Raw genomic sequence first — 19,355 nt, 5'->3', positions numbered from 1 at the left:
AAAAAAGGCAGACAGCAAAAAAGAAAAAAACTTTTTCCCAAGCACAATATTTTTAAATCTTCTTGGAAGCAATTAATAGGCAAATTCGTTGAAAATATAACAAACTTTAACTTTAAAAATAATATGTAATGTTGTACCCTTCCCACACAATAAAAATAAAATGATAAATTATACTTTTCCACTTTAAACTATCACTCTAGTTACACTTAATTTCCCAAACTATCAAAATGCATGATTGAGCCCCCAAAATTATAATTTTGTTTGAATGTCCTTCATATGGTTTGTTTTGGTATTAACTCTCACAAAATTTAATATTAAAAACCAATTTACCCCTCTTTACAAAATATATGATTGAAGGGTAAATTAGTATATCACTGCTAAATAACAACAAAACAAAATGAAAATGAGTTAAGTGTGACTTATTTTTAAAATTGGGAGGGGGGGGGGGGTGTGGGATCGATTTTGCGTTTCAATTGTTTAAGGGTGAAATGAGGTGTAATCGGAATGATTTTTTTGGATGGAAAAATGTAATTTTTCTCCAAAACAAAATAAAAAGCATGCATGCATGCATGAATATGAATGGAGTACAAACTACAAAGTAGAAACCTAATAAAGGTTGGGTTTGGATACGATGGATAGTCACGGCGCGTTTTGCTTCCTGTGTTTTCTCTTTTTTTTTTTTTTTTTTTTTCCACAATTGTTGACATTTTGGGGACAAAATTTACTGTTTACGCACTGTTCACATACTGTTTACGCACTGTTCATGTACTGTTCACGCAATATTTAATATTAAAAGTGAGTCCCATGATACTATTTACACATTTAAAAATTATTTTGCTACAGTGTTTTCAGCAACAATCAATTTTTATCAACTTTCAGCAACAATAAGTGCTATCCAAACGGACCTAAAAGCTTGGAGTTTGGACACTTCTCCAGCTTTGGATCTAAGTTTGATTGACCCATGAGTCACACAACTCAAAATTCACAAGCATGAAGCATCCATATACCCGGTTGCGTGTCTTTTACTATTTTATGAACTGTGAACCACAAACATTAAAAAAAACAAATGGACCCCACTAAACATAACAAACAAAATTGGACACATGTGGGGACTTGTCACACACCTAACTCTTATTCACCCCCAACCCTCTCTGCTTAATTCTCAGCGTCTTCCTAATCCAACCTCTACCTACCTCCAAATTTCAACAACTCATAAAAAACTCCATTTTTCAAATCAATAATACTAAGATTACAACCAAAGACACAGCTTTATTACCATTTGTTTATGTAATGAGTTATGAGTGATAGAACTGTAGACGTATCACTTAACTTCAGCATTTTCAACTAATTACATCTACTTCTACGAGGAAGTTGCGGTAAAAATTGTGTTTAATTGAGGTGGTAGCATTTTTGTTTTAAAAAACACACACCGTCTGAGACTCAACTCTGCTTTCATCGCCCAGTCGGCGGACTTTCCCACACTCCTTTTCCTCTTTCCTTCTCTATTAATTCAAACCCACTTTTCACTTCTCACAAAAAAAAAACTCAAAAAGAACAAACATGGCCTTAGCTTCCCAAGCCTCCACGAATCTCCTCCAAAACTCTTTCCTTCCTTTAAAACCCAGAAATATTTCCACTCCCATATCTCTCTCCAAACCCCACAAGCCCTTCACTGTTCAATGCTCCGTAGCAACTGCGTCGTCGAGAGACCACGCAGTGAAGTATGTGAAGGCGAGGCAGATCGTAGACAGCCGTGGAAATCCAACGGTGGAGGTGGATCTTGTTACTGATCAGCTTTACCGATCGGCAGTCCCCAGTGGAGCCTCCACGGGGATCTACGAAGCTTTGGAGCTTCGTGATGGTGACAAGTCCGTTTATGGTGGCAAAGGTGTTCTCAATGCTGTTAACAACATTAACCAAATCCTCGCTCCAAAGCTCCTCGGCATCGATGTCCGGTAAGTCTGAGACTCAACTCTGCTTTCATCGCCCAGTCGGCGGACTTTCCCACACTCCTTTTCCTCTTTCCTTCTCTATTAATTCAAACCCACTTTTCACTTCTCACAAAAAAAAAACTCAAAAAGAACAAACATGGCCTTAGCTTCCCAAGCCTCCACGAATCTCCTCCAAAACTCTTTCCTTCCTTTAAAACCCAGAAATATTTCCACTCCCATATCTCTCTCCAAACCCCACAAGCCCTTCACTGTTCAATGCTCCGTAGCAACTGCGTCGTCGAGAGACCACGCAGTGAAGTATGTGAAGGCGAGGCAGATCGTAGACAGCCGTGGAAATCCAACGGTGGAGGTGGATCTTGTTACTGATCAGCTTTACCGATCGGCAGTCCCCAGTGGAGCCTCCACGGGGATCTACGAAGCTTTGGAGCTTCGTGATGGTGACAAGTCCGTTTATGGTGGCAAAGGTGTTCTCAATGCTGTTAACAACATTAACCAAATCCTCGCTCCAAAGCTCCTCGGCATCGATGTCCGGTACTTAATTTCAACTTATAGTATGGTTTTGTCTATTGGGTGTGTTTGTTTTTGTTGAAAAAGTGTGCGGGAAAGTTTAAAAAGATTGTCTTTTGTTTTTTTGGGTCATGAGTGTAAAATAGTTTGCATGAGAATAGAAACAAAACAAGTGTAAATATTGTGGAAATGGTGAGATTGTTTTCTATGATCATTTAGAAGAAAGAAACTTGATTTACCAATATTTGAAATTCCTGTTTCATTGTGCTCAAGTGTTACTTTGATCGTCTTCTAGGAGATTCTGGTGTAAGTTGCATTTCCATAATGTGTTTTATGCAGTGTTCTTATCAGAATTGTGTCAAATATTGAGTTACCTTTGGTTGTATTCAAGGGAATTTTATATTATGATCCTCTGATTTATTAAGAGTCAATGGAATGTTCTTTAGTTACGAGTCTTAAGTATGCTTCTGTTGGGTATGGAAATGTTGTAAGAAGTTTTGCTTGTAAAGAAAGCTTGAAATGATTTTAAAAAATTAAAATGAGAGAGGAAAAAAATGTTGTACTGAAAAAGATGTAAAAAAATCAATGGCAAGTTTTGTTATACAAGTCATAATAGTATGTGGTTCTGAATATGTTCACCTCAACTGGACTGTCAGACAATCTGTTGATTTCTGTTGAAAGTTGAAGCCTGAGCTTTGTCAATGTTATCTTTCATGCTCATTGCTTCTTGTAGACCTTGATGTTGTTATATATTGTAAATGAATACATGTTTTATTATTTTATTTGTGGGTTATGTAGCTCTGAAATTCACTTATGTTTTGCAAGGGACCAAGCTGATGTGGATGCTATAATGCTGGAAATTGATGGAACACCCAACAAGTCAAAATTAGGCGCTAATGCAATATTGGGAGTATCCCTAAGTGTGTGCAGAGCAGGTGCAGGAGCAAAGGGGGTGCCCTTATACAAGCATATCCAGGAAATATCAGGAACAAAGGAGCTTGTTATGCCAGTTCCAGCTTTTAATGTGATAAATGGAGGCAGCCATGCTGGAAATAGTCTGGCCATGCAAGAATTTATGATATTACCAGCAGGTGCGACCTCATTTGCTGAGGCCTTCCGCATGGGTAGTGAAGGTATGCAAATCAATTCCTTTCTTGCCAATTTGTCTTTTCTGGGGTGGTATATTCTTCATTGATTCTGTTATGGAAACCATGCACACGCCTTACTCTTTTGGTTGGCACTCGGATTGTTGGATTTGAAGTTATATGGATGCAAATTTGAGTTCAGTTCTGCTATTGATTTTCCACACTTATGATCTAGACACAAATTCTTGGGTTATGGCTACTTGAAGACTTGCTTTGTCATGACCATATAGTTGTTCTTAGGTGGTAGTATAATTACAGCATATACCCATTATCATTGATGAGAAAGCTAACACAGATTTTCTTTTTGAGATCAGTTTATCACACACTGAAGGGAATAATTAAGGCCAAATATGGACAAGATGCTTGCAATGTTGGAGACGAAGGTGGATTTGCTCCCAATGTGCAGGATAACAGGGAGGGACTGGTATTGCTCATTGATGCCATTGAAAAAGCTGGTTACACTGGCAAGGTAGGTGACATTGATTGTCATTATATATATTTTTTGCAGTGGATATTTTTGCTCAATGCGTGGACAAACAATGCAGATTAAAATTGGAATGGATGTAGCTGCCTCAGAGTTTCTCACTAAAGATGGGAAATATGACCTAGACTTCAAGAAACAACCAAATAATGGGGCTCATGTGCACTCAGCTCAAAGCCTCTGCGACCTCTACAAGGAGTTTGTTAAAGAATTTCCAATTGTATCCATTGAAGATCCCTTTGACCAAGATGATTGGAGCTCATGGGCTTCATTACAATCTTCAGTTGACATTCAACTCGTTGGAGATGACTTGTTGGTCACAAATCCAACAAGAATAGCTGAAGCCATTCAGAAAAAGGCTTGCAATGGTTTACTTCTAAAGGCAAACATCTGTCTTCTTTCTCCATTTTAATTGGTTGACACTTGTATGATAGAGTTAAGATTTTAATATTTGTTTCTTTTATTTTTAGTTTCTTTTTTGGTAAATTCCTTTATGTTCTCTTTTTTTTTTTTTGATAGTCAATTCCTCTATGTTCTCAGTGAGCTGTCACTGTTGTCTTCATTTTCTCCAGTTTCTTTTTTATGAAATTTTCATGGATTCATCAGGGCAAGGACAAAGTTCATGTTGATGCTGCATCTAGCTTATGTTTGTTTTATCTATCCAATTGCAGGTTAACCAGATTGGTACGGTGACTGAATCCATTCGAGCAGCACTTGACTCTAAAGCCGCTGGTTGGGGTGTCATGGTCAGCCACCGGAGTGGTGAAACTGAGGATAACTTTATTGCAGACCTCTCTGTTGGCTTGGCTAGTGGACAGGTTTTCCTTGCTGGATTCTTGAACTTTGCCATTTCTCTTGTATTTATGTTATTGATAGAAAGTTGAACATTGTATGCTCTCTCATGTAGATCAAAACTGGAGCTCCTTGCCGAAGTGAGCGTTTGGCCAAGTATAATCAGGTAAACTGGAACCTTTCATTAGGTTTTCTTCGAATTTTTTGCTCTCTCTCTCTCTCTCTCTCTGTGTACTAAGGCATACTTTTTTCAGATATGAATTTTAAAAGGTTTCTATAAATAATAATAATAATAATAATAATAAAGAAAAAAAAAAAAAAGAGCTCATATGGGGAGAGTTGTGTATTATCATTGCAGTATCAGAAATGAGTTTGGACTTTTGGATGCCTATCAGCCTATGACAGTTTGTAGGCTATTCAATGAAGTGGGTTACAATACAGACCCATATTTCATAGCTTGGACTTATTTTGCATGTTTAAATCACCCCACTTTCTTCAAAAGTATTTGACTGGCTAAGATTGAGGTATTAGACATTACAATTTGTGAGCATGACTTTTTGATGGTCAACTTTTCTAGTTCTACTAGACTCCAAACCGAAATCCACATATCATTTTAACTGATTCCCTGAAAATGATGCCCAGCTTTCTGTCTTCTGATTAAATATCATGATTGTTACGCTTCATGATAGGCTAATCTCATGTTAATTTCCCCCTATTTTTGGGTGTTTCAATTTGCTTGCAGCTTCTCCGCATTGAAGAGGAACTTGGAAATGTGCGTTACGCTGGTGAAGCTTTCAGATCACCCTAGGTGGAAGAAGTTCCATTTCTCAAAATTTTATCTGGGAAGAGCAATCTCTCAACCTTTTCTTATGGAATAAGGTACTGGATCGAAGTTTACATCCTGGGACGATTCATCTAAGCTGCAAGTCAAAGTGGATGTAGAAAATCTTGATAAATTTTTGCTTGAGTTGATCATCTTAAATCTCATTAAAAAGAATTAGTTAGTCTTTTGAAGTGAAACCATTTTGTCTCTGAGTGAATAACGAAGTTCTGCTTTGAAGCACCTATTGGAGTGCATATGGAACTTGTCTAGTGTATCACCTAGTTTCACACCTGAACTGGTATATTTTTTAAAATTTTCCTTTGCCGGAACATTAAATTCACAATGAAGTTTGCTTTACGCATCATTCTGTTTTGGTGATTTTTTGTTGGTGGGGGTGGAATATAAAGAACAACAAACTGTTACAAAGTAGCAATCTTCAAAGCAGTTGCAAATAATGAACAAACAACCAACAACAGCTGCAGATCCCTCCTAATGGAAAAAGAACAAGTCAAACTTAAAGGAAAAGAACAGGGCTTTAAACAGTGACCTTAACCTCTACAACCTTGACGTACTGAAGCTACCCTTTCCTCATGTTTTCTGCATCTTGGTGCTCATCGTGTCTTGTTCAATACTAATACCCATTCCTTTATAATTATTCTGTAGGACTACATCTTCTATTTCTTTCCATTGATATTTGATTGGGAATCTATATAAGAAATACACATGCATTAAATGTAAAATAAGCATGTGCATAAACTTGAGCCCGAATGTATGTAATAGCATCAAGTGTCAACCAATCCTGGAAAAATAGCGTTTCTTTACATCTACCTATAAGTGATGGCCAGGCTAATTAAAGGTTTAATGTAATATCCTAAGGAAAAGCATTAGTCACATTTGCCCTATACCCTAAAAGGACTAGTTAAGTTACAATAAAGGCTTCTTGTAATCACTTACAGAGCCAAGATTCATCTTGTAACATTCAATGTAAGACTCAACACACGCCAACACAACGCACATTCAAACAATCTAATCCAAATGAATCCACACAATTTAGGGTATCACCTTTAAGAACAAGGTTAAATGTCTTAACATAATCAAGTTTGTGATGCTGATTAAAACCCTTAGCTACCAAGTGAGCTGTGTAGTGTTCGATAGTGTCATTGGCAAGACATCTAACCTAGTGAACCGACTTGTAACCATGTTTTAGGAGGGCATTAAAGTTATCACTCATAGCAACGTGCTTTTTTGAATGGAAGATAAGTCTGAGAAAATCAAGTGGACTTATCATCAAAAAGAGTGATTTGTTTTTTTTCCCTTAATTATTATTATTATTATTTTTTAAGTTTAGTTAACAGCTGAGTTTGATTTGAATATATTTCTAAATTACCAAGAAGCTGAAGAAGCAAACGCAGCAAAAACTCTAATGTGAGGTATGAAGTTGGACTCTTTTCCTCTGTTGATGCATCTGCTGGGACGGATTGAAGCTTTCCCTTGCACACTTTCCTTCCAAAAGGTTTAAAAAGAGACATTACAGTAATTTTGGAAATGATAATCTGTCAGTCATTGGTTGCAACTGGTGCTACATTAGTGGGGCTTTTTCGCTGGCAGAGAGTTCAGGTCTAAAGAAAGTGATGGATGAGTAGTTTAGATAGTTGGAGTTAATTAGATGCTTGTATCTCACTGTAAATTTTGTTCATTTTGATGATTAAAATTTCTCATTTGGTAGACTATTGCTGGTAATGTTGGGCAGTCCAGTTTGTTGTTTCTGAGTATACATAGCTGTATTTGGGAAGTAACATTTTCAGTCTCATTGAGTAAGAAAGGCAGTTTGTTGGTAATGTTATTGACAGGGAAGTTTCTTATTGAGTATCTGAGCTGTTTCTTTCTCAGAATTTTGATCGTCTCACTCCCTTGATTATCATTTATAATGCTTCCTGTCCAAGGCCAAAACTTCAATGAAACTACCCAAAAGGCATACAAACTTTCAGCCTTCTTTTTAAAAACCCGAATTCAAACTTAATAGTATCAGAGCAATATGTTTGTACTCAATGAAATATAAATCGGGGAAAAATAAATATTCAGAGGCCTATTGCAAGAGAAAAACCAAAAAACACAAACTATTAGAGAAGATTTTGACCCTTCCAATGGAAAAGCTTGATATTTGGTAATTTAAGATGTATAGTATCGTAAATAGGTAGGAAGGGTGATAAATATAACATATTATTTGTTATATTTAATTACAATTTTTTAGATAAATATAACATATTATTTGTACTTATCAACTTTTCTTCTATTGTTTTATCACTTCTTAGGATAAAGTTGTGTTGTTCTTTGTGGATTTTTTAATTTATTTTAAACTTTCTACATTTGAATCATTTGATAATCAGGTTTTAAATATAAAAAAAAATCATATCCTATTTCCTTACAACCATCAATCACCTTTTTTTTCCCCTTCATTCTATTCATAAGACCTTTTTTTTTTCTTTTCTTTTTTCTTTTTTTATTAATTCTATTTTGTTTTTAGTATGGTAATATAACACGTTGATTAATAATTCTATTTTTAATAAGATTTAGATTTTATAACAAATGGGACTCTAACAATATGTATGCTTTCATTCTTTAAAAAAAAAAAAAACGAAACATATATATATTTTTTATTCCATTTTTTCAAGAGATAACAATAAACTTGTTAATTAGAAATCCTAATTAAAATGGATAACAACAAACACTTTAATTAGAAATCCTAATTATAATAGGATATAGTGATATAAATAAATTTTTATTTTTATTTAAAAAAATTCTTTAATTTTTCTTCAATTTGGTGCAACTATAACTTCTAAACCTAACTTTTATTATATAGTATATGATATTGTAGGGTCACGATTTGAAGCTCAAGCCCAAAAGATATGGGATGTGAGCCCAAGAAGCGCATTACAATAAATTTGTAGAGAGTGGGTGAAAGAGCCGGGCTATTTGTGAATTGGACAACGGCTAGTAAGAATTTAAAGATGAACAAACACGAAAACACACTTAAAAGTCGATGAAATTAGTGTCCGAGGAGATGGATTATGAATTGAAACAATATTCCTGAAAGATAATAGTCCTTAGTGATATAGTAATTCTTTTTCTCTCATCTTTCCTTCTATTTTCTGATCCCCCTCTTATGGGAGGTCTCTTACATTATATAGTTCCATTTCAAATCATCTTGATCGTACACTTGTCAATCACCTAAGCCTTCACTTGAATATATGTCCCATCAGACATCTTCTTTGATTCTTTGCGAATGGTGGTAGTTGAGATTGCACTGTTCAGGGGTCTTCTCCACATAAATGCGGTCAGAAAAGTTGCTGCAATGCATTTAATACAGTGGTAGCAGATTTTCTCTTAGATATTTCTGTATTCTTATCACCTTGGTTCGTGCCTGAAGTTCATCCTTATCGTTGGAACTTCCTGAAAGGTCACCTAAACCGCTCAAGTACTTGCTTGACTGATATTCATCGTATCTGAGAATGAGCTACTCCTCGGACTATATGCTTACATTCTTTTCTTCCGTGATTCTCAACTTTGGAGCCTTCTCTAATCATTTGCTCTTTCTCGGACATGTCTATATCTTCGAATAGGGCGCAAGGCCCAACATACAAATTTGGGTTCTCATCCCTACAAATATGATATGATGATGATATATATATATATATATATATATATATATAATTTTCTTATGCGTCTTCTCAATTTTTTTTTCTTATGCGGATTATCAAAACAACAAAAAAGATGTTAGCAAATCACTTTGAGTTCTCCGTGTAATTCTTAATTGATATCAACTCTTTTATTGATATTTTTTAATTTTTTGATTTGTACATTGATATATATATATATATATATATTTTAAATCTTTCTTATTTGACCCACACTCCTAAAAAGTTGATAAGATTTATAAAAAGAGTGGTATTAGTTGTTATCTAAAAAAGAGAGTGTGTTGCGTGATTTTTGTATAATTAAATTAAGATTTTTATCAACTTAAAATTATAAGGAAGAAAAGAAAAAAGTGGTGAAGTCACTTTAACAAACCATGGCTTCTAAATAGGTTCATTAACCAGATGGGGCACTAGCAGGGGCAGAGCCCTCGGGGCGGGGGAGGGGTGTAGTCGCCCCCTAACCCGCCCAAAAATACCTTTTTTTTTTTTTTTTTTTTTTTTTTTAAAGGTGAAAAATGCCTTTAGCTATTAAATAATAATAGTTTATGTGGGGACAATTTTTGCTTCAAGGCCAAGGGCTAGACCATATTGTAACCTAGGCAATTTTGTTGTCCACATGGGAAGAAATGCTTCCTCTTCACACCTTATAAGGGATGAGCAAGTGGATGACATCCACTTGCTCATCCCTTATAAGGTGTGAAGAGGAAGCATTTCTTTCCCATGTGGGACAACAAAATTGCCTAGGTTACAATATGGTCTAGCCCTTGGCCTTGAAGCAAAAATTGTCTCCACAGTTTCATTCATAACTTGAGTTTTGCCTCTAAAAAAAAATAGATCACTAACATTAGAAAAATCTCAATAGATAAATACAATATTATGAATATGTTTTTTTTTTTTTTTTGTAGAGTTTTTTTTTTTTTTGGGTATAATTGCATTAAATATCACTTAGTATTTAAATGAATAGCTTTTAATTTTTCAAATTGGTCTCAAAAATTATATATTCACATAAATTTGTGTAAGTGCGTATATCATATATAAATTTTGTCCCCTCTCAACTCAAATCCTGACTGCACAACTGGGCACTGTCTAGCTAAGCCACGCCTCAATGCCATTCTAATACCATAGTCAAAGTAGAGTCTAATACAACTCACCAACCCATACATATATCTATATAAGAAGCAAGAAAGCTCATAGAAAAATTAAACAACATTATTATAGTAGTTCAACTTTCAAGTTTCAAGGCATGGAAAACACGCAAAAGAAAGATCAAGAAGATGAGCGAGACAGAATCAGAATTATATGTGCAAACTATGCGTAGAGCCCAAAATGGGCAAGGTAATCCAGTGTTCACTTGTCAAATATGCGTAGAGCCGATGCAATCAAAGCAGATATTCAACAACAACAAGAAGTGTGCGCAACACGCTGTTTGCAGGGACTGCATAGCCAAATACATCCAAGCCAAGATTGACGCCCAAGGTGCCCAACATTCAATGCCCTGGCTTGAACTGCAACCAGTTTTTGGACCCTCTCTTTTGCAAGAAAATCATCCAGAAACCACATTGCTTCTTCATGAACTTCAGGTATATTTGCTATGACCAATTTAATTATTGCTATATTATGTCATGCATATTGAATTTAATTTAATTTTATAAAAGTGTGACCATAAGTGTATTAGATATTATAATTGTTTGTTTTGAAACGTTGAATTTGGATTGAGGTAATTATAGTAACCTTTTTTTAATTTAGCAAAATGAATATAGTACTGTAACTCTTTAATATATAGGAATGAAATCCGAACTTTTTAATTATTTCTCAGTGATTTATAATTTTATATTGCCATGACACCATATTTCCACCCTATTGAAATAATCATATATCTCTTCCCTGTTGAAACAATTAGACATGAACTAGTTTTTTTAGTAATACATGTCCTAGATACTTCGTTAGTAATATTAACTTTTGATGTATTTGCAACATCATTCTCCTCGAACAATATATAGTTCTCTTTCTCTTTTCCAAAACTATAAAAAATAAATATGGTATTTTATTAAAAATTTGATTCACATTAATTCTTGAATCAAACATACCCAAACAAATGAATACAATAGGGATATTTTAAAGGGAAACATTGATAGAATTGGTGTCGGCCTGCATTGTTGTGCTGAGATGACAACCAGAACTGGATTGAAAGGTCCTATACGTGTTGCAATTCATTAATTTGATACAATTTGAATATATTTTATTGATCTTATTAGACTAAAATACATTTCCAACAAGTACAATCCAAAGTAGAGTGAGCCCAACTTAACTTAATCATACATAGCATATTATACTACAGAGCTGATCTTATTCTTGACATAATTGATTTAAATGCAGATGTGGGATTTGTTTCTGCCATAAATGTGAAGAAAAGGACCTTGGAGTTTGCTTCTGGATTCTCCTACTCATAGGGGTTCTAGGTTAGACGATATGGTTATGCCTTGGCTTATATTTTGGAATAAAAAATATTAACGTACCCGGTTTTATTCCGAGCCATTGAGCTTTTTTTTTTTTTTGAGGGAGAACGTAATGAACTTTATTAAGAAAAACCAGCAGTATCAGCTAAAACAATGGGAAATAAAAGTGGTGGAACATCCTCCATCCATACTACACAACTTGAAATACGTAAAGCGTAACGAGCTAAATTATGAGCGACCATATTGCCTTCTCTCCTTACATGAGAGTAATGATGCAATTGATTAAAAAACTTAGCAAAAAATCTGACATCCTCAACTAGGAGACCATCCGAGGACAAGATGCTGCTTTCCTTGGTCAGGGCGTTCACAAGGGATTGTGAATCAGACTCGAGGACAGCTCGTCTAAAACCCAGGTCCGAGGCAAGTTGGAGGGCTGTTGATGCTGCCATAGCTTCAACTTGAAACGGTGAATAGGCTTGATGTAATTGTTTTGATAGAGAGCACAATACCGCGCCGTCGCTATCACGAATCACCACAACTAAGCCTGATTTTTTCTGGCTTGCAAATATGGCTCCATCACAATTAATCTTAACCAAGTCTTGCGCTGGGCAACTCCACTGAGCTCGAGATGATGAGGCAGCAGTTCGAGGGACAGGTGTTGCGGGCTGCACTGCTGCAAACTCAGCAAGGTGGTCTTTGGCAAGTGCAGAGAGCAAGTGTGGACCACTGCAAGGTTTGCGTAGGCGAACCTGATTCCGCTGGGTCCAAACTGTCCAAGCTATGACCGAGAAAAGTTCAATGTGGTGCTGATTTGATATTAACCATGACAGCAACTCCTTGAAGTCGATGAAATTGTTAGTTCGGCGACAATTCCACAGTGAGTCATCTTCCCATACCACATCCAGTTCTATACAAGACCAGAGGGTGTGTATTGCTGTTTCTGGTTCCAACTTACACCGATCACAGATTGGGTCGTTGATAATGGTTCGGCGCACCAAATTTTGTTTCGTTGGCAATGAGTTTCGGCATGCTTTCCAGATCATGTGTTTGATTTTGTTTGGAACTTGAAGAGACCAGAGTCCTCGCCATAGTGTTCTGTCACGTTCCACTTGTTCCTCATTGATCTCGGCTTCAGCTTCAGACTTCAAGAAGCGATATCCTGACTTGCTGTTGTAACCTCCATCCTTGGTGAAAGGCCAAAACCAGCCATCCTCTGCTTCCTGTCGTGGCAATGGGATTGCTTTGATCAGTTCAGCCTCCTCAGTGGTGAATATTCCATCGATCACAGCATGGTTCCATTGTCTCGTTGTCTCATCTATAAGAATTTCAACCTTAGCATCAGCCATAGAATCAATAATAGGAGATAATACCTGTGGGGCATTGTTCCTTGGCAGCCAAAAGGTATTCCAAATGCTAACTGATTGTCCGTTTCCTATCCTCCACCTGCAGCCCTGAAGCAGGACATTCCTCCCATGTAATATGCTTGTCCAGGCGTGGGAGCCTGCATTGCATTTTTTAGCCTCCATGATAGTGTAGTGTGGGAAAAAACGCGACTTGAAGACCTTGTAAAACAATGAGTCTGGATTCTGAAGGAGCCTCCAAGCTTGTTTTGCTAGTAGTGAATCATTGAACATAGCAATATCTCTGAATCCCATGCCACCTTCTAATTTAGATTTTGTCAATTCCTCCCATCTCAACCAATGAATCTTTCTTTTTTCTCCCCTTTGCCCCCACCAAAATTTTTTAATCAATCTTTCAATATCATGGCAAAGCCCCAATGGAATTTTAAAGCATCCCATTGCAAAAGATGGAATAGCTTGGATGACTGCTTTGATCAAGACCTCCCGTCCCGCTTGAGATAACAGTTTCCCTTCCCAACCTTGCAACTTTCTCCACACTTTTTCTTTTATGAAGTTGAAACTTTCCTTCTTCCTTCTACCCACCAAGGATGGCAAACCGAGATATTTCTCGTAATGTACAATCTCTTGTAGACCCAAAGTAGCCTTTATCTCTTGCTTGATGCTCTCCGAGGTGGATTTGCTAAAGAAGATGGCTGTTTTGTTTTTATTCACCTTTTGGCCCGAGCCCTTTTCATAAGTCTCCAATATCTCAATAAGTTTCCTGCATTCATCATTAGTTGCCCTGCAAAATAATAGGCTATCGTCTGCAAACAATAAATGGGTTAATGCAGGACCCCTTCGGCAAAGTGAGAACCCCTTGATGTCCCCTACTCTTGCGGCCTGTTGAATTAGCCCATGTAGGCCTTCGGTGCATAGTAGGAAGAGCAATGGAGATAGAGGGTCTCCTTGACGGATACCTCTTATGGGATGGATCAACCCATGAGGTTCCCCATTAATCAAGATAGAGTAAGTCACTGTTTTAACACACACCATGACCAGTTCAATCCACTTCTCATAGAAACCCATTTTCCTCATAATATTTTCTAAAAACACCCACTCCACACGGTCATAGGCTTTACTCATATCAAGCTTAATAGCCATGAAACTTGTATCTCCTGTACTTAGATTTTTCATGCAATGAAGCGACTCAAAAGCCACAAGAATATTATCAGTAATCAACCTGTTTTTTGTAAAGGCTGATTGGTGTTCAGTGATGATGTTTGGTAAAATCTTCTTAAGTCTATTGGTTAAAATTTTTGAGAAAATCTTATAGAGGACATTACACAAACTGATAGGGCGATAATCTTTTACAAATTCAGGATTTTTTGTTTTTGGGATGAGGGTTACAAAAGTATGGTTTAGCGGGTGAGGGATAGTACCTGAATTGAGCCAAGATAAAACTGAGGTTGTTACATCATTGTCAACCACACCCCAAAAAAGTTGATAAAACAATGGCGGCATACCATCAGGACCCGGAGCTTTGAGAAGTGCCATTTGCTTCAAGGCTTCTTTTACTTCACTAACTTGGAAGGTAGTAGTGAGTGCAGAATTCATCTCTTCAGTGATAACCAAAGGTATCTGATCAAAGGAAGGCCAATGTGGATCCGGGCTTGAAGTAGAGAACAAGTCTTGATAGTAACTGATTAGTGTCACTGCAATATCCTGTGGTTGTGTTCTCCAAGTGTTAAAATCATCCATGATTCCCCGAATGAAATTTTTTCTATGCCTCTGAGTGGCTCGGCAATGAAAAAACTTTGTGTTATTGTCGCCATTTTTTAACCAAAGAACCCGAGATCTTTGGCTCCATAAACGGGCTTCCCTGTCCAAAAGAACATTTACCTCCTCTCTTAGCATCCTTACCTGAGTATTATCCCCACTGATCTGAGCTTTATTTTCGGCCTTAGCCAAGAAGGCCTTTTTCTTCACCAACTCCTTCCTCACATTACCAAAAATGTTTTGGTTCCACTAATCCAGGTCCTTGCCACAATCCTTCACCCTTTGTAAGATACTGTCATCACTATGCCCACGTGAATAAGAGGACCATGAAGCCTCCACCATTTCCGCACAACGATCATCTGATAGCCACATCTCTTCGAACCTGAAAATTCTTCTTTGTGGTGGAGTTTCCAATCCTAGTAGATTAATTAATAAAGGGCATTGATCTGAAGAAGTGCATTGGAGATGATGAACAATTGTACCTGGGAATTTAAGGAACCAAGTATCATTAGCCAATCCTCGATCAAGCCTCTCCCAAATTGAATGTCCATCCGTGAAATGCTTGCTCCATGTGAACCGATTACCCATAAATCCTAGGTCCATAAAGCCACATTAATCAATCACATCTCTGAATAATTGCATTTGGCCATGGTTTCGGATTGCCCCACCAAGCTTTTCATCATGTCGAGTAAGTTCATTAAAATCTCCTGCACATAACCAAGGTATCGCAGGATTGTGATTTAGAAGTCTGAGACTATCCCATGCCTCACTTCGTCTTGCTGTGTCCGGTTCTCCATAAAACCCTGTGAACCTCCATTCATTTTCTGAACCTTTATCAATCCAGGTATCAATGTAGTAACGTGATGAATCAACCACCACTAGGTTCATTAAAGACCTCCAAAAGAGTGCTAGTCCACCACCCATACCTTCTCTTGGCACCATCCACTTGTGCTCAAAATCAATATTTCTTTGTACCGTGTCCAGCCTTGCTTCGTCTGCCAGTGTCTCGGCTATAAACACGACAGAGGGATCTTTTGCCCGGATAATTTCTCCAAGCTCCTTCCCTGTACGCAGGTTCCCAAGCCCACGACAGTTCCACACTAGGCAATTCATTGTGATTGGCGGGGCTGAATATCAGCCTCCACCACTTCAGAAATATCATAATCCTTACTCCTTGAAACCTGCTGACGCTTGTTAGGTAACTCAGAGTGGTTGTCAGTTGGTGATGTTGATCTTTTCCCACAACTTGCAAAAACTTCATCCGGGGATTCACCAACAGGTTTGCTTTTCCTGTCAAACCTTGTCCACTTTAGTGCTTTTGGGTGCAAGGAAACCCTAGGACTTCCATGCATGTCATGTGCATCTTGATGCTCATTCGTGTGAATTAAATTCGGACTTGAATCCGAGTGTAATTGCGCTGGGAGGTTTCCTTTTTAGTTTGGAAGTGCTGAGAGTTTGACAACGGGTGGAGCATTGATTGTGTTTAATTCCGGAAATAAAGGAGCAGCATGGTTACCATTTTGGGCAGAATACTTTTCGGAATCAATCACATTTAAAGCCTCATCTATTTCTTTAAGTTGCAAATCATTGCTCTGTGTGGGTGTGAGTGATTCATGGATGGTGGGCTCTACAGTTTCAGCTTGTAACGTAACTATAGGAGGTGAGTTATGGAGAGTAATGGTTTGCTTTAAATTCTGTTTAGACACCTCAGCCGAACCATTAATCCCTGCTTCCCAATCACCGTCGCGGCCGTTTGGTGGTGGTTTCAGCCCCGCTTCAGCTGATGGCTCACTGACCATCTCCTTTTCAAAATCCTGGGCACCTGTCTCAGTTCTAGCAGAAGTTACTGGGGACTTGATTGAATTCTGCCTGAGTTTGTAGAAACCTGGGATTGAGAGAACATTCTTTCTCGTGGGTGAAAAGGGTGCTGCCCTTAGACCAAGTCCAAATTGCTTTTGTTCCTGTGAAAGAGTACCTTCACTGCTCAACCATATCTCGCAGTCCCTATCATCATGATCAAAACAGCCGCACCAATGGCAAATATTCGGTAGGCGCTCATATTTAAAAGAGATCCATACATCTTTTTCTCTGCCCAATGATACAAGTCGACCACGGCATCAAGGAACAGTAACGTCCATTGAAACTCTGACTCGAATGAAATTACCACCCTCCGCGTCATTTGGATTGACAGTAGGTATAACTTTGCCAAGAACAGCACAAATTTTCTCAGCTGCTTTCAAATTCATGAACTTAATGGGAAGACCATGAACTTGCACCCAAAAGGTCGTCTTATCAAACTTCAATTCCTCAGTGTTGGAATTTTTATCGTACCTCTCCATGATCATCAGGTGCTTGTCGAAGCTCCATGGCTGACTTTGGAGCACTTTGTTGACCTCTACTTCATTATCAAAAACGAACAGCACTTCATGATTACCCAAGTTACGGACCTTGAAACCGTTTCTAGAGCGCCATAGTGGAATGAAGGTTTTTGCTAAGGCATCAATATTCAGCGCCCTTTTTGTTAACAATTTTGCCGCAATGATAAATTCTTGAGTACTCTCTTCGTCATCAAGACAGCAGCCCGGCCCTTCTTTGTCAGACAGGGTGAGGCGGTTCCAATTGGTAGTCAAATCATCCATAGTTGTAGTAGGCAAGAATGAAGAAATTGGTAGTGGAGAATAGGAAATCACGGCAGGAAAAAAAGTGAGAAAAACCTATATAAAAAACCTCAAGTGTATCCCAAGTTCCCTTGAAAAAAAACACCCACAAATCCTGAAATAACGTTGTTATTTCGAGGAATACTATCACACCTCCGTTAAGAAGGGACCCCAATTCTACTGTTTAAGAGAAGCTAGAGAGAGCATTCTCAGAGACAGAGAAACTTTTTGTTTTTATTATCAACTTAAGTTATTGGGAAGATGGCTTTATAAATAAATAATAGAAAAAAAAAATTGGGACAAAGGCAAATTGGTTATTTAGTAATGTTATGGTTCAACTTCTTTCATAATTACTAAAATTATTGACTATAAGTAAAAATATGTATTGGTTGGATTGGAATGTCTTTTCAATCAAATTCGACGAGATTTTGGGAAAAAATTTTCAACCCATCACATATGTAAAAAACCAACCCAACAAGTTAGATTGGTTTGGATCAATGTTTTTGTATTTACATGTTTCATACCTTGAAAGATTTTTACCAACTATTTGAGCAATAGTTATTTTTCAATAGATTATTACAATTCACATAATTAATAAAACTCAAAAATTAATATATATATATATATATATATATTAAAATGAACTTACATATTTGTGGGTTGAGTTGAAGAGCAATAGTTATTTTTCAATAGATTATTACAATTCACATAATTAATAAAACTCAAAAATTAATATATATATATATATATATATATTAAAATGAACTTACATATTTGTGGGTTGAGTTGAAAAAACAATCGACTTAGACCAACCCAACTCAAGGCTAACAAAATATTAGAACCCGATTTAACCCACCAACCCACAAAAAACCAAGCCTAAGCATCGTGTTTGGTTAGATTTGATTAGTTTTTTCTGATCGGTGAGTTTGATTAACACTCCAAACGGTAAGTAGTTTTGTCTGATAATGTTTTTTTCTTAAAAGAAAAAAAGAAAAAAATAATTTTGGATGTATAATTTGGGCAAAACTTTTACTAGTATGTTGCAGACACTCTTTAATTATGTAAAAATGCACAAATATAAACACACACAAACAAATATTTGTAAAAATTAAACCCCCATAGTTAAAGTAAAAAATTAAATCATATAATTTAAAAAATAATAATTTAGACTTAACCATTTAAGTGGAACAAAATTTATGGTTTAATATAGGTTAGGGATTGAATTTTTATTACTCTTTTGAATTTTAGAGTTTATTTTTTTACTTTTAAAATTATAAGATTTAATTTATTATTTTTTGAAATTTCATGGTTTAATTTATTACTTTTAATGTTATATGACTGAGATGGGTGCTCACTAGGATTGGGGCTAGGAATAGAAAACTCACCCCATATTTGTCTCGTTGCCATTCTAACTCGCAACCAAATCCCACAAAGCCAATTCGGCCTGTGATTATCAAAAGAGAGAGAGAGAGAGAGAGAGAGAGAGAGAGAGAGAGTTATAATTTGTATTGTTATTGAGCACGGTAATATTTTGCAAATTTTTTTTATTAGTGATACAAAACTGGATGTAGGGTTATTTATTTATTTATTTATTTTTGTTTAATTTATTGATTTATAGATATAGTGCTGGTCGATTTGTTTAAAAAATGGATTTGGATTGGAGTGCCTGAGTGCTCATAGCATTGGCAAAGGCAAATTTTTTCAAAATTATTTTTTTTCAATTTACTCACT

At 36.7% G+C, this 19,355-nt stretch overlaps 1 protein-coding gene and 1 long non-coding RNA gene across 2 annotated transcripts; both read left to right on the top strand.

The window, feature by feature from the left end:
• Positions 1-1,957: 1,957 nt before the first annotated feature.
• Positions 1,958-6,064, top strand: LOC112017877 (enolase 1, chloroplastic). Its single transcript, XM_065783104.1, has 7 exons — positions 1,958-2,483; positions 3,285-3,592; positions 3,919-4,073; positions 4,150-4,467; positions 4,757-4,903; positions 4,993-5,043; positions 5,620-6,064. Exons 1-7 carry the CDS (start codon positions 2,089-2,091, stop codon positions 5,683-5,685), a joined length of 1,440 nt encoding a protein of 479 aa, XP_065639176.1. The 5' UTR covers positions 1,958-2,088; the 3' UTR covers positions 5,686-6,064.
• Positions 6,065-10,616: 4,552 nt separating this feature from the next.
• LOC136071589 (uncharacterized) lies at positions 10,617-11,926 on the top strand. The gene is made up of 2 exons (XR_010632890.1): positions 10,617-10,975; positions 11,772-11,926. It is a non-coding gene; the product is annotated as an uncharacterized LOC136071589 (long non-coding RNA).
• The last annotated feature ends 7,429 nt before the right edge of the window (positions 11,927-19,355 follow it).

This window comes from Quercus suber, unplaced genomic scaffold (genome assembly GCF_002906115.3).
Source record: "Quercus suber isolate HL8 unplaced genomic scaffold, Cork oak 2.0 scaffold_328, whole genome shotgun sequence".
Lineage (NCBI taxonomy): Eukaryota > Viridiplantae > Streptophyta > Magnoliopsida > Fagales > Fagaceae > Quercus > Quercus suber.
Note: the sequence above shows the minus strand (reverse complement) of the source record. Positions and strands in the feature narration are given on the sequence as shown.

What these genes read in the sequence shown, in the direction of transcription:
- LOC112017877 (XM_065783104.1), top strand. Translation starts at nt 2,089, where the DNA reads ATGGCCTTAGCTTCCCAAGCCTCCACGAATCTCCTCCAAAACTCTTTC. An exon ending in AAGCTGGTTACACTGGCAAG is followed by an intron (nt 4,074 to 4,149) that starts GTAGGTGACATT and finishes CAAACAATGCAG; the next exon opens with ATTAAAATTGGAATGGATGT. An exon ending in GCAATGGTTTACTTCTAAAG is followed by an intron (nt 4,468 to 4,756) that starts GCAAACATCTGT and finishes ATCCAATTGCAG; the next exon opens with GTTAACCAGATTGGTACGGT.